Source organism: Rhinichthys klamathensis, unplaced genomic scaffold (assembly GCF_029890125.1).
Source record: "Rhinichthys klamathensis goyatoka isolate OS25496 unplaced genomic scaffold, OSU_Roscu_1.1 h1tg000006l_1, whole genome shotgun sequence".
NCBI classification, from domain to species: domain Eukaryota; kingdom Metazoa; phylum Chordata; class Actinopteri; order Cypriniformes; family Leuciscidae; genus Rhinichthys; species Rhinichthys klamathensis.
The window spans coordinates 5,282,222-5,297,759 of record NW_026606559.1 but is presented as its reverse complement, the minus strand read 5'-3'; the positions used below and the strand labels follow the sequence as shown (position 1 = coordinate 5,297,759).

The following is a 15,538-nucleotide window of genomic DNA, read 5'->3' as shown; positions in this document are numbered from 1 at the left end:
ACCCAATAGAGCATCTTTGGGATGTGGTGGAACGGGAGCTTTGTGCCCTGGATGTGCATCCCACAAATCTCCATCAACTGCAAGATGCTATCCTATCAATATGGGCCAACATTTCTAAAGAATGCTTTCAGCACCTTGTTGAATCAATGCCACGTAGAATTAAGGGTCAAACACAGTATTAGTATGGTGTTCCTAATAATCCTTTAGGTGAGTGTATATATATATATATATACTTGACGCTTTTAAAGAACTGTAGATTTGTTGCTTTGTTGATAACAGAATATAAAATCCTATCTAAATATCTTGCCAACAGCCTCGAGATCTATCTACATTTAATAATTCAGAGAACTCTGAGAACTATAAATGGTTTATACCCGATACCCACAAGGCCTCGAACATTTTAAGATAACAGTTACTGCTTGTACTGTAGTTTCAAAAACAAAATAGGGAGGGAGTTTTGGAGAGAGTGTGCACCCAATTGTCTAGATGGACCTAGCTGCTACCCCAGGTGTCCTACAGGGGGAGAGTTTCAGTTGCTAATAACTTGGTAGCTTCTGCTTTGTGGCACAGATTTATTGTGTAACAGCCACCTGCTGGACTAAATCAAGAAATTCAAAGGAACCTTGGTGACATTTTTTTAGTTAGGACATGCAGCATTTGGTTCGATCAGCTGTCCTATTTTTGCCAGTGTAAGAAGGGGGACAAGGTCTAGTAGATATCAAATCTAGACTTATATCTATAGTCAAGTCAAATCAAGTCACCATTTATAAAGCACTTTTAACAGTATGGATTGTTTTACAGTTATAATAGAAATTACCGTAACAGATTGTTTAGGCTTTACAACAGCATTAGGATAAAGTTATTGTCCAGCTAAAGTTAGTTTTGATGGATTCACTATAGTCAGGATTCTCAGAGACTGCAGTTGCACTGCTGAGAAAGGCAGGTAACATGGGACTTGATAGACACCTCTTCTTAATTAACTTGAATGAAGCCATTTTAAAGGGGTCATGAACTGAGAATTCAAATTTTCCTTGATCTTTTGACAGTTAAGAGTTCGTTATACTATAAAAATACCCTGTACGTTTTTCAAAACTCAAAACTTCGGTAACGCTTCCTTTTACAGTACAGTACTTACGTGTACTTACAGTGTACTTACCTAGAAAGTACTGGCTAATATAAGGTAAGTACATGGGTTAGGTTAGGGGTAGGTTCAGGGTTAGTACCAGTAATTATAATTACTATAATAAGTACATAGTAAGTACATGGGTAACAGGACTGTAAAAGGAAGCGTTACCAAAACTTCCTTGTTATTCCAAAACAAATTTTTATTGACACCAAAGCCAGAAAATGACAGGATCTCAAAAGTGGAGACTTGTGACGTCACAGGACAGCGAAAGACCGCCTTTGCAGAAGAATATCAACGCCTGCGTCTACATCACTGTGTCTTTGGCGCCGCCCACTAGAGCGTTAGAGAATAGTGACATGAAAACTAGTAAAGATCGACAGAGGATCAATACCATTACCTTCCAAACGATCCTAATGTTAGGAAAGTAGTTTATTTTTTCAACAATGTGAATGTCTCAGCAGTGCATTGTTTGTATCCGGTGCATTTCACTGTGAATTATTTGGTAAATCAGTCACAATTTCGACACAAGCTTTGCAAACAGACTTTTATGATGTGGATCTGCCAGCAACACCACAAACACGAAAGTAACCATGATCATTCTAATGCCTGATCTGTGATCAGTGATTTCTGATGTGTATTCAAGTTCAGACAGATAATCTCTCTCTCAAAATCATTCAGTACCGTTTATGCATCCGTTAATCAAGTCAGTGAAAGATCAACTCACATAGTTTCTTTTAGTAGGATTAAATTAATCTTATTTAAACTGTGATTAAATTATATACAGAAAGCATTTAAAGAACGCTCCCATTTCCAATCGCCCAAGCTGCACAGCGTGAGTTTATCTGGACACTTGCCAAAACTTGTTATGAAATCAATGACGCTGTTACACTGCACAACAAAGCACTTACTGTATTTGCATTGTTATTTGGGGAAAGCATACGTGAGAGCGCAGAAATTGCTGTGCAATGAATGTATCTTCATTCAAGCGATCAACAGACTTGTCTTGTCATCTGCTCAATGCTCAGCACTGCAACTTTTCATGTGATGGAATAGATCTACATATAATGCTTTAATCAATACTTTTCATGATTCGTTAATCTCCATAGCTGTAATAGTAAAAACTTTGTAAAAGTATTCAAGAGATTTCCACATGTAATGCTGGCTATTTCATATGGAAAAATGTCAGTCAATCACAGCAGTGGGCATTTACATTGAAGTATCACACAGACAAGCCCCTTCAAACAGAGCGTTCAAATCAGAGGCTAAAATCAGGGTAGGATAAATGCCTTTTATTTTTAAATTATGACAATTTCGATGTAAAAATCATAACATTATAAGGGCACATAAGGCCTGCAGAAAACATAAAATAATACAATAATCCAGTTTATGACCCCTTTAACAGACTTGACTCCCTTCTATAGCTTGTGATGGAAGCCCTGGAATGTCTTCTCTGTGTCAAGACCAGGTGAAATATGTGTATGGTTTTGGCTGCTGGAAAAGCCACTGTTCTTAAACTTTTTTCTTTTACCCTCTAGACCAGGGCTATTCAATTGGCGACCCGTGGGCAGCCCCATTTCCCTCCCCCTCTTTTCCTGGCGGTGCGGCTAAATTTGGCACCTGTAGCTTGATAGATGTATGCACTGTGCGTACCATGAGAGCTCTGACTGATCTGAGAAACATTTTCCAAGCAGATATTTCCGCAGGTATTATACGTGCTCATGCGATTACAATCATTCATGAATTAATAATTCTTTTGAGTCGATTCTTTCTTTTCTGTGAATTGGCCAAACGCGCTTGCATAACAGTCTGAAACTATTCAGATTTGTTCGGACCGCTCTGTCACTGAATCACCTGAAACGGTTTCTCGTCAGTAAATCAAACAGACCGTATACATAGAGAGAATAAATAGCACTAATTTCACTTGTTTCAATAGTTAGAACTACACAGCACGGCCCAGTGGATAACGGAACGCAAGCTCAAAGGAGTTGAGTTTACTCCCGGTCCCGGACATCAAATTATTAAACAGAGCTGTGTTTAGGCTACTGGTATTTTTGTTTTGTTTTTAATAACAGATTCATACTAACATAATAGCATATGACTATGGTAGTGAGTAGCCAAAATGGTTTTACCTGTGGATACAAAGTCAGTCTCACTGTCTGAATATTTTAATTTATAATAATTATAATAATTATTACCAATAGCTATGAGCTTGTATAATTACGGAGACCCTAAAGGGACATGATGAATGGAAAAAATATGAGATGAGATTATTTGGCAATGCTTTTGCGTTCTCTCGCAAATGTTTTGCGTTCTCCAGATAACTTTTGCGTTCCCTCGCAAAAACGTTTGTGTTCCCCCGAGAAATTTTGCGCTCTAATTGAAAAGCCCTGCTCTAGACACTCCGCTCTGCCAATTTGTCATCATAGCTGTTAGATAAACAGTCACAAAAAATGTCTTGTTTAATTAAAAATTGTGTATGTAAACAGGCTATGATGTTTGGATAAATAAGATGTTTGGTAAAGATACATTAGATCTGTGCTAATGTTTATGGGTTTGGTGACATCGAGGCTCAGAAAAAATATGAATAATATAAACTATTACTGGTTTTTTTTGTGATTTGTGAAATGTAGATCTTCAGTTGTAACAGCTTGGTTTTGCCTTCATATTCAAATGCACATTCGTCCCATCAGCAGTCGAGTCAGATATCTTATCAGGACTGCAGTTTGGACTGGCTGACTGACTGACCGAAGCGGCTCTTCATTTATGCCGAATTTATTCAAACATCATAGCCAGTCTTTAGTCTGGTTACCATAGCAATGACCCATAATTATCTCATGAGCACAATGATAAACTCAATTTTATATGGTGAGGAGAGACGGCACACGTCCACACAGAAAATGAGAACAGCTAATCTCTCATGAAAACATGCTGCTTAACATGAGTGTCTGAGCGCTGGACTCAGAGCCACAGATTTATTTGCATGAACTTAAATATGTATTAGTAGTAGTTATGGCTACTACTAGTAGTTAACTCTCCTGTGCCTAATGCTTCCCTAAACTTTTGTGTTTCCCCTCCGGATGACAGTATCATGTTAACAGTGAGGTAAAAGTCAGCTGTAAAGTCAGTACCATGGCAGACTGAAAAAAGAAAAGAAAAAACACAGAGGGGCATAACTGTCTCAACTGTCTGTTTTGTGCATGTCCATTGATAAAAGTTTATATGCAAATAAAAGCCTAAATTAAATCTGTTTATCATATAAAGTGATAGTGTCTCTTCAGAAGACTTGGACAAAACCACTCGATTCATATGGATTTATTTTACAATCTCTTTATGAACATTTTAAAGCATCAGAGTTTTGGGTGAATGGACTTTCAATGGAGGGACAGAAATCAGATTTTATTAAAATCTTCATTTGGGTTTCGAAGATGAACAAAATCTTATGGGTTTGAAACAACATGGCAGTGATTGATGAAAATGTAAATTCTTGGGTGAACAATCCCTTTTAGGCCGTTTGAGAAGAGCTCAGGATCCTCACATGAGGTTGCTCCTAAATTAACATCAGGCTATAGTGAAGGGCTAGAGCACTTTAAGACAATATGTATGAGAAAGATAATTAATTTCCTTCAATAAACGACCTCAAACACACAACTAGCAGCTATACTTTGTTCCGACAGTATTTGTTGAGAAAATCCTCAGGAGAAAGTCCTCAGTAATATACAAACTTCACTGTACAGAAAAACCCAGCAGAAAGTCACAAAGTCCCCAAACAGCATGTTCTCCTGCCAGGATGACTCTCCTCCGCGTCTTGAGGTGTTACCATTTGCATCTCATTTGCTTCTAACTGGCACTAAGCAACGAGTTTCTAATTAAGCCACCGTCATGCTGGGGAATTTGTTGAATTCTGTCGAACAAACAGGCAGATTAGAAGCGGCAGACGCGGCTAAGAGCGATGGACCTCGGGGGCCTGCAAACGAGGGACCGACGGCGCTCAGGTTTCTTCTGCAGCACTGACATCCTGGATGTCAATGATTAAGAATCTGTCAGTGACAAACAATATGACACTGATGAATACATCAAAATGGTCTATGGTGTGTTGAAAGCTCAGGTCTGGCTGTCAGTTCACTGAAGGTCATGTTCAGCTATGCAAAACTCATATGGTCAATGTGAACTAACTCTGTCAAACATCACACACAAGATCAGGATAACTGTGTGCTAAAACCACTAAGCAATGCTGTTATGACAGTGTGTTAGAGGCGTCCAGATGGACATTATTTGTGGCAGAATTACAGTAAAACTATGTATCTGTGTATGTTCTGGGGTCAATATTACCCATAACCCCTTGAAATATGCAAGCAGAATTTTGACTACATCAAATGCCACTGACATGATATTGTAATACTGATGCACTGGCTACATAGTGTGCTCGTAGTGTTAGAATGTTACCGCTGGATGTTTAGCAACAGAAAACCAATCGCGTACTCGTAGGAACTATGAACACTGTTGTATAACAGTAAATTCAACGTTTGAGAAGAAAAAATGTCAAATGCTGACAGAAAACACAACAATATGAATGAAGAAGAGAGTTTAATTCTAACCTTTATATTCCAAAATTTCCATTCAGTATAAACTCGATAGTACAGTTGGCAATACGAGGAGGCTAGAGCTTTTATGTAAACAGGTCGCGTGCTGCGTTCATCCAATCAATGACATCGACACCGCAAATATGCAAATAAGAACGTTAACCCAGGGTTTAGAATGTACAATGTAAAACGTCAGCTTATGAATACCCAGGATTAATTGTTAACCCCCACGTTAATTATGACCAGTGTGAAACGTGAAGCAAGATAACCCAGGATTCCCTTTACCCGGGTTTAGAATGACCCAGGGTTAACTACTTCAAGTGTGAAAAGTCCTAATGACTTTCTAGGATGACATTATAACACCAATGCTGAACTACCTGTTCATCCGACCAATGGCAGACAGGGAGGGTGGCATCATTTTTGCAGTTCTGTTTGGTGACACTAATAGAACAGAGATCACACTCTTCCATGCTTCACCATCAGCAGAACATCATGTTGGTATTCAACCAGGGGCATTGATAGACCACTGATGCACGAGCCCCAGTGAAATACCAGTGTGCCCCAGTAAAACATTACTGATAAATTATTTGCCTGACAATGGAGCAAGTATACAGACCTGAGAATCATTTTCCCTGATAATATTTCTGCAAACATATCGTGTGATTTCCATCAGCTGTTTAGAATCAGAACAGGCGATGCCAAATTCATGAATAAATCACTCTTTTGAACTACTTGGTCAAAGTTGTTTGATTCAGTTTGATTCATTCAGACAATTGAATCATGCACTGAATCATTTGTAGCAGTTTCTCACACTGTAAAGTGATATCTCATAAGATAGAAATCGGTAACATTTTATTTTAAGGTGACCTAGTTACACGTTACTACATGTACTTACTATAGTAATAACAGTAACTTATGCATAATTACAAGTAACTAACTCTAGAACAATTCCCAACCTTAAACGTAAATCTATAGCAGTGGTTCTCAACCGGGGGGACACGAGATAACGTAAAATTAATTTAAATGTATTAATCTAATTAATACATTTTATTATAAATACTTTAAATTAAAAATTAACAAACCCCCGCCCCTCTTGTACGTATTCTGTTATTGTTTCGGAGCAGCCCAAGCAGTTTCTCATCGTGCTGTGTGAAATACAGACTGAACTGAAGCTCAAAACACCCAACCGCTTCATGAACATAGTATACGCAAACTACATCTCTCAGTTGGATAAAAAAAAACAGTGTAGCTAATAAAGTTTTGATGGATGATGATTGTAATAAAGGTAAGATGATTACAGTGACAGGTGTCGTACATTAGGCATGCACGAGTTCATTATTATTGATGCGCAAACAAACTGTGTATGTGCGTTCTCGGCTCACTGATCGCTATAAAAATGTATTTCTGCATGAAAACAGTTGTACTGTGAGTGTTTATAACTGATGCTCACTGAGGAAGCGTGTTTTGGAGAAGTTTGTGAGGATCAGTGGTGTTTATGTACACATGGGCATCAGACGCTCCAAACAGACATGATTGCTTGTTCTGACAGAGGAACTGTTCACTGATGACATCGACCCGCCTTCAGATCGCTGAGTCTCCACACATTCAGGATGTTTTTATTTTTCATTTGCATTTTGGTGTGTTTAACAATTCTGAATGGATCGGAATGGAATGTATAGTAGCTATATGCAGTCCTTTGGCATCCCCCTGTGGTCTTGTTTGGTATGGCAGGTTGACTTGTGCTTATTTAAGTTACTGTATAACTGAGCAGAGTAAATACTTTTAAGTTGTAATATATGTTTGCAGTGACATTTTTGCAAACTATGTTTGCAAAAATGTCACTGCAAACATATATTACAAGCAGTTTCTCACACTGTAAAGTGATTTGTATCAAAGTATCAAAAAAAGAGCATCAAAATATGATGTGGGACTGTGCTCCAGTACTGATGAAAGAATAAAAACGCTTCTCGATTCAGCCACATCAGTCAAGGCTGTATATCAGCGACCAAAGTCAGCATTAGCAAAGAACCATCAGTGCCCGAGGAGCCGCATTCTTAATGAAAGAAACAGCTTAAACATTGCATCTATAATCCAGCAGTAAGTGTTGATGGCTTCATACTATCATTACACCAAACATCAACAGGAATTCATTTTTATACTGTTTTTACAAATGAGGGACGTTTTTTTTTTAGATTTTGAAAGGTTTAGCTCACTTATGGGTACAAATTTGTCCCCAAAATGTGGTTAATTAGTTACAAACACACGCTACGTCAATGTGATCATTCAGCTGAAAACATAATCCTCTGATGACTGTGAATTGTTCATGAATGTTTGTACGGCACACAGCTTACCCTGTATTGATGGAAATTATTTCAATCAGCGGGTTCTTTCTGATCTTGGGCAAATCCAGCCGCGCTCCTCCCAGTCGTTTCCCTTTCTCCTTCTTCTGACCCAGCAGACGCACAGAGTGACCTTGAACACAAACACAGCGTCACACACAAGCAATGGCACAGAATCATCATGCCGCAAGCCATGAATACAGATTGATGCCAAAGAGAATAAAGGATTGTGTTCCATTCCAACATAATCACACATTAACTTTAGGCCACAAGAGACAGGCCGCGAGCTGTCATTTCCCCAGAACGCCTATAGCTGTTCAAGCCATGAGGGAGAGCGTCTGCTGCATGTTGACTGAGCCGAGAGCATAAGGACGAGAGAGAGAAAAGGAGCGGACGGAGAAGATGAGACGTGGCCATGAATTATCCTGATTCCTTATAGTTTAGAGCAAAAGAACAATGAGAAACCCTGAGCTCAACCCTCCAGATGTTCACACACACCTTCAAAAAGCATAACATCATGGAAATTAACTCAGATTCCTCTGGCGGCAGCAGTAACAATGAGGAGAGACCGAGAGCTCTCTGAACCGCGGCGCACGCTCACAGGAGCCAACCAGCTGGACATGGTCCCGAATCACAGTCCACAACATGGGCAATCGCTTTATTCACACAACAATTCTCAAGCATTCTGATGGCTCACGATTAGGGCTACAACAAGCATTTAATATTAATTTTGATAATTATTAATTATAAATTCAATAAAGCATAGTGTTGCGATATTTTGCGTGGCGATGTTATATCGATACACAAACCAAGTATCGGAGTATATTATATTTTCAGGGAGTTAATTTTGTCTAACAATTGAGTATTTTACATAATTTTACCATAAGTTCTGCGCTTGTAATGTGGGATATAATGTTCATTTGAAATATTTTTCACTCACACACGCAGTGAGCTGTGTAAAGATCGCTTAGATCGCTGTGTAACCGTTTATTTCTGAATATGGAACGCTCGGTCCATGTTTTTGTTTTAATAAAAATTTTATTTGACAGCCCAAATGCAAGCCAGCTGTACAATACTGTACAGTAGCCTACATAACTCTGACCGTTCAAACTTGCTCGGACGGATCATTTGAATCAGTGAGTTGTAACACTGCTATCGTGTCTCAAAGTGGATTTCTTCAGTTCTAAATAACGAGGAATGACATGTTTTTATGAAATGTAGAGGAGTAAAAAGTATGATATTATGCTATACTCTCAACAACATCACACAGGAGCTGAACAGAACGTCCAGGTATATTAAGAGTGAAATGAGAAACAAAAAAGCTCTTGAGACATTGTTACAACTTATGAATAACTTTAGAAACAATTTTTTTTTCATGCTCTGATAAGAATATAGAGAAATGTTTGCTTTGCTCCAAAACAGAGAGCCATGACATTCTCATAAAATTAATCTACAATCTGATTTGTGATGCAGCCTGGAATCACAATCACACCATGTCCGTTTGTTTGGCCAGAGCAGAACTGGTCCCCTGACTGAGATGGTTTATCCCAGGTATAATATAAAATAAAATAAAATAATATAATATAATATAATATAATATAATATAATATAATATAATATAATATAATATAATATAATATAATATAATATAATATAATATAATATAATATAATATTTCTCATTTCTGTCATCTGGGGAAATATATGACACAAATGATTTGAAGCAGCTGCATATATAGAAAACAACCAGACTAGCACAATACCAGAATAAAGACTGACTTCAGTTATGGCTGCTATGATGAATAGTGGTATATAATGTGTATTTAATGTGAACTATATTAATCCACAGTAATAGCTTTGATTGTTTTTTTTTTTAGCTTTTACAACTGACAAATTTCATCGCTTGAAGTATACTAGATACTCAATTCATTTAAATGGAGTTTGATGTTAACATGTTTACACTCTAAGCATAATGCATTATCACATTTACTCTACATTTGTATGAGCTATTTTAAATTAGATAACTAATGTGCATAAATATATTTCATTAAATCCTGAAATAGAACATTACTCTGTAATCTTGGATAAATATTTCACCAAGTTTGCAACAAAATGATGAGCAGATTTCAAGAGCACAGTGTCTCTTTTTCACATTGAAAGAGCACATCAGGATGGAAATGACAATCAAAGGTCCCGTTTTCTACTGCTGCTGTGACAGCAGACCTGATTCATTACACTGAGCTTATATCAGTGCATTCTGGGATTGCGTTCACTGTGAAGGACAGCTGTGTAGGATTTGCAGTGCACTAGGATTTGAACTACTAGGCTGTGTAGGATTTGCAGTGCACTAGGCAGTGCACTAGGATTTGAGCAACACTTTAAATGTGTGAGCAGCTACTCATTCAAAGTATGATAAAAGTAGCGTAGCATGACTACTTCCACATTGACAAGTGCTCAAGGCAACACACACCTTCCCTTCAAAAGTAGTCATGCAGTGAATGAACAATCCTGAGCAACACTAATGAGCACTGAGGCTGCTGATGTGGATCTGTTCCTCCTCTAAAATATCCTCCTGCTATATTTCTCTCTCGCTTCAAAGTGACCTTCAAAGACAACATCGCAAAGACAGCTCGATCAACTTCCATCATGTGCAATTAAACCTCTATGGAATGATCTCCCCACCCTCATCCGGAATGCAGAATCCCTGACAACATTCAAAAGACAGCTGAAAACTCATCTTTTTCCCGTGACCACTTAACCTCATAAAAAAAAAATATATATAAAAAAAGATTTCCTTTTCCTTGCATCCCTTCCTTGTCTGGCTTATGCTACTCTAAGCAATGTCTGAAACTTTGTATTTTGAGCACTGCTTGCGTTGTTTGCCTTTTCATGATGACTCGCTTGCTGTATTCCTCATTTGTAAGTCGCTTTGGATAAAAGTGTCTGCTAAATGACAGTCTCTGTGGGGTAAGGGCCGTTTCTTCTTTCAAGCTGCTGTCGTTTGGACAAATGGACAGGCAGAGCAGTGGTCAGCTCATCCTAATGCTCACAGTTAAGTGGTCTTGTTTCATTGATACAGTGTATACTTCTTTATTTACCCCGAAAGAATTTAAGTGAAATGTGACAATATGCCCCATAGGTGGGGAAAGTTGTAACATGACCATACGACAGCATAAAACTAGTAAAATGTCCTTAAGGACGCACAAAAGACTCATATCTATCGCAAACATTTGACTCAATAATACTAACACTTACTATTCTATAAAAATCCTTGCTACGCTGGTCTAGCTGAGACTGGTCACGGCATTTGCATATTGTTGCCCTATTGTTGATTTGACTGATTATATTGCTCACTTCATTTGTAAGTCACTTTGGATAAAAACATCTGCTAAATGATTAAATGTACATTTAAATGTACAGCAAGCCTCCAACAATGTTGGCACAAAAAATGTGTTGGGTTTGTGGTTTTATATGTATGAATTCAATAATACAGGCTTTTAAACTATGGTAACATTTTAATGTCACGTTAGAAAACATCGTTGTCTTGTTGTATTGTGTTGGATTAGCAAAATCTTCTGCTGAAGTCTATTGCAAATATAGATATTCATACTCTACGGTTGCAGAGGCACAGTCAACTTGCTCTCGAGTGTTGACATACCGGCATTGACCGTTCCAATAAGGCGGACGGCTTGCATATAATGCCCAAAGAAAGAGCTGCTAATGAGGCATATACTGTATACAGTATATATCTATGTAAATTTAAGCCCAAAATTATTCATAACCAGGCCAAATTAGTATGGTTTTTGACAAATAGGCATCTTCTGGCTGGAAATTACACAAAAAGGTGACAAAAGAAATTAAGACATTGTGGTAAAGATATAAATGAAGAAGCTTCTTTTTTTCTTCTTTTTTTTTTTTTTTACATTTTGACAAAACATTCCATGTCCACAATTATTCATACCCTTTCTCAATAATCAATGGCAAAGCCTTTATTTTTCATCTCAGTTGTCAATTTTTTTTTTTTTTTTATTGGTGACCTTTTTTTTTTTGCACATTTCCACTGGGATTTGGACCACTCCTCTTTTGCATACAGTAGATCTCTGGGTCCTTGAGGTTGGAAGACATTCTTGCCACCACCCAGGTCTTCAGTTCTCTCCACAAATTCTCAATTGGATTCAGGTCTGGACTCTGGCTTGGCCAATCCAAAACGTATTATTGTTCTCTGCCAACCATTTCTTGACCACTGAGTGTTTTGGATCGTTATTTTGTTGGAAGGTCTACTGCATCCCCATGCCAAGTTTTTCTGCAGACTGTCTGATGTTTTGCTCCAGAATCTTAATGTAGTCTTTCTTCATGATGCAATTTACAGTACTTTTACAAGGTTGCCTGGCCCATTGGCTGAAAAACACCCCCAAAGCTTTATGTTCCCACCCCCATGCTTGGCCGTGGGGATGGAGTTCTTGGGGTTGAATGCTTACTTTTTCTCCAAACAAAAGCCACATCCATACTGTCCAAACAACTCAGAAGAAGTGGAGTCCTCCTTGGACTGTGTCCATGAAGGCCAGCCTTGTGCATTGTCTATTGGACAGTCTACCTTGAAATGTTGGTACCAGCATTACTCAGATTATTCAGGATGGCTTTGCTGGTCATCCTTGGATTCTTAGCCTCCCGCACTACCAGTCTTGCCAGCGCAGGGGTCACTTGTGGCTTCCTACACGTCTGGTCTTCCTAACTTTTTTTGTGAAACTCCTTGAACTTTCTAATAATGCTTTGCACAGTGGCCACTGGAACTTAAAAAAAAATTGGAAATACCTCTGTAGACTTCCCCTTTCTTGTGATCGTCCACAATGCGAAACCCAGTTAAGTTTAAGCCATGACTTGCAATTGACCAGAAACTGACTAGCAAACAGGTGTATAAGATAGCATTTCCTGAGAATTTTGCGATAAGATCTGGGATATTAATCATTTTGGACGTTTCATATTTTTGTCATTTGAAGTCAGAAGATACCCATTCACCAAATAATAGTGCATCCGGAAAGTATTCACAGCGCTTCACTTTTTCTACATTTTGTTATGTTTACAGCCTTATTTCAAAATGGATTAAATTCATTATTTTCCTCAAAATTCTACAAATAATACCCTATAATGACAACATGAAAGAAGTTTGTTTGAAATCTTTGCAAATTAAAAAAAAAATGTTGAACGGTAGTGATAATGTTACAAAAGCTTTCCATTTCAGATAAATGCTGTTCTTTTGAACTTTCTATTCATCAAATAATCCTGAAAAAAAAAAAAATTGGGCATCAAATCATCATATTAGAATGATTTCTGCAGGATCATGTGACTCTGAAGACTGAAGTAATGATGCTGAAAAATCAGCTTTATCAACACAGAAATAAATTGCATTTTAAAATATATTCAAATAGAAAACGGTTATTTTAAATTGTACAAATATTACACAATATTTGATATTGAATTGATATGAAGACATCTTCAGAAGCTGAGAGGTGAAAGGTAGCAGGAGAACAGCTGCAGAAAGATGGCACAGTTATGAGTTTAGGATTTTTTGGACTGCTAAGCCATAAAGCACTGGCAAAAACAAAAGAGCGAGTTACATTGTGTGATGAACGCCCAACAAACAATGATCAGAGGAGTTGCAAAGGTCACTGCGACTCACTACATGAACACCTGAAGACCTACAGTCAAGCACTTCACACATGCATTTACACACACACACACACATATATATATATATATATATATATATATATATATATATTATAACAATGCCATTGCAACAATGCTAGTGCTGTGCACGACAATGATTTTACCATGTTCACAAACCATGTTCATGTGTTGATTATACCATTGAAACGTCTTCCATTGCTGTGTTACTTTTAGAAACAGTGTCGAAATATTTCAGTCATTGTGCAGCGGCAGGATAGAATACATCAGCCATTTGTACATTTGAATTTGTTACTCATTCAAGCATCCTTTCATGAAGAACAATCCATTTGAGATTTTTTTTTTAACACTAAACTAGTTCATCACCAAAAAAGGTCAAATAAAACGCATATGATAAGCTTTTCAGAGAGAGACGAGAAACACTGTTTTACCAAATCTGTCAACATGAACCGTGAGCATGCGACAGGTGAAATAAGAGACCTGCTGCAAACACACAGCAGTGAGACAGATACCTTCACATAGACAGAAAGACAGGGTGGGAGTGTGTGTGTGTGAGAGAGAGACTAACCTTTGACAGCCTCGTCCACAACCTCCACCACTCTATCAATCTGCTGAACCTATAGAGAGAAATAGAGACATTATGAGAACATCAGACTGTCATCTGCACATATTCAATGTAAATTTGACCGGTAAACTTATTGTTTAACAGGCAATTTAAATGAGTGATTCAATGACTCAAAAACAGTCACTTGTTTTGCTCTTGAGTGAATAAGTGTTTTTGAATGAATCCGTTGAATGATTCAATGACTCACACATTAAGACAGTAAGAGCTGGTCCACCTACTGGTGTAACTATGTAACTGCAGAAAGAGTCAGTGTAAGGGCCTGTTTACACCTTGTTACTGTATGTGTTTTTACTGATCGGATAGCTATCTGTTCTCCTACTGTTTAAAGCGGTTTTATTTACACTTGGCCGCACACGTGTCTATTTACACAAAACAAATATATATGCGATGTTCAATTTTCGTGTTATATGCAAATTCATGTCAATGAAAGCAACAGATATGAGCTGCATTTTATTTATTATCAGCTAATTTCAAGATGAAAGATCACAATAGGTGAGCGACATCAGCACCGGTAAGATGATTAAAGGAACACTCCGACTTTTTGAAACTTTAGCCAATTCACCTTATCCCCCAGAGTTAGATAAGTCCATACATACCTTTTTCATCTCCGTGCGTGCTGTAACTCTATCTGACGCACCCACCGCTAGCCTAGGTTAGCACAAAGACTGGATGTAAATGGTTGCAGCTAGCATACTAATCCAAATAAGTGACAACATAACGCAAACATTTTCCTATTTACATGTTGTGATTTGTATAGTCACAGAGTGTACAAAAAACAAAGTCACATGAGACACAGACATATTTTAACCGTATAAATACTGGGAACTATATTCTCTGAAGGCGAAGCACTGCTACTTGGGCGGAGTGATAACCGCAGCACCTGAGACGCGCCGTGGTGAGGAGCAGAGCGCGTCTCAGGTGCTGCGGTTATCACTCCGCCCAAGTAGCAGTGCTTCGCCTTCAGAGAATATAGTCGCCTTCAGAGAATATAGTTCCCAGTATTTATACGGTTAAAATATGTCTGTCTCACATGTGACTTTGTTTTTTTGTACACTCTGTGACTATACAAATCACAACATGTAAATAGGAAAATGTTTGCGCTATTTTGTCACTTATTTGGATTAGTATGCTAGCTGCAACCATTTACATCCAGTCTTTGTGCTAAGCTAGGCTAGCGGTGGGTG

General features: G+C 38.0%; 1 protein-coding gene across 1 annotated transcript in view; it reads right to left on the bottom strand.

The window, feature by feature from the left end:
- Positions 1-15,538, bottom strand: part of cdkal1 (CDK5 regulatory subunit associated protein 1-like 1) — a 474,679-nt gene that overhangs the window by 251,691 nt on the left and 207,450 nt on the right. Inside the window, exons 6-7 of the mRNA XM_056257716.1 lie at positions 14,298-14,346; positions 8,058-8,178 (exon numbers count right to left, since the gene is read on the bottom strand). Coding sequence (XP_056113691.1) covers positions 8,058-8,178; positions 14,298-14,346 — 170 coding nt within the window. The remainder of the gene's footprint in view (positions 1-8,057; positions 8,179-14,297; positions 14,347-15,538) is intronic.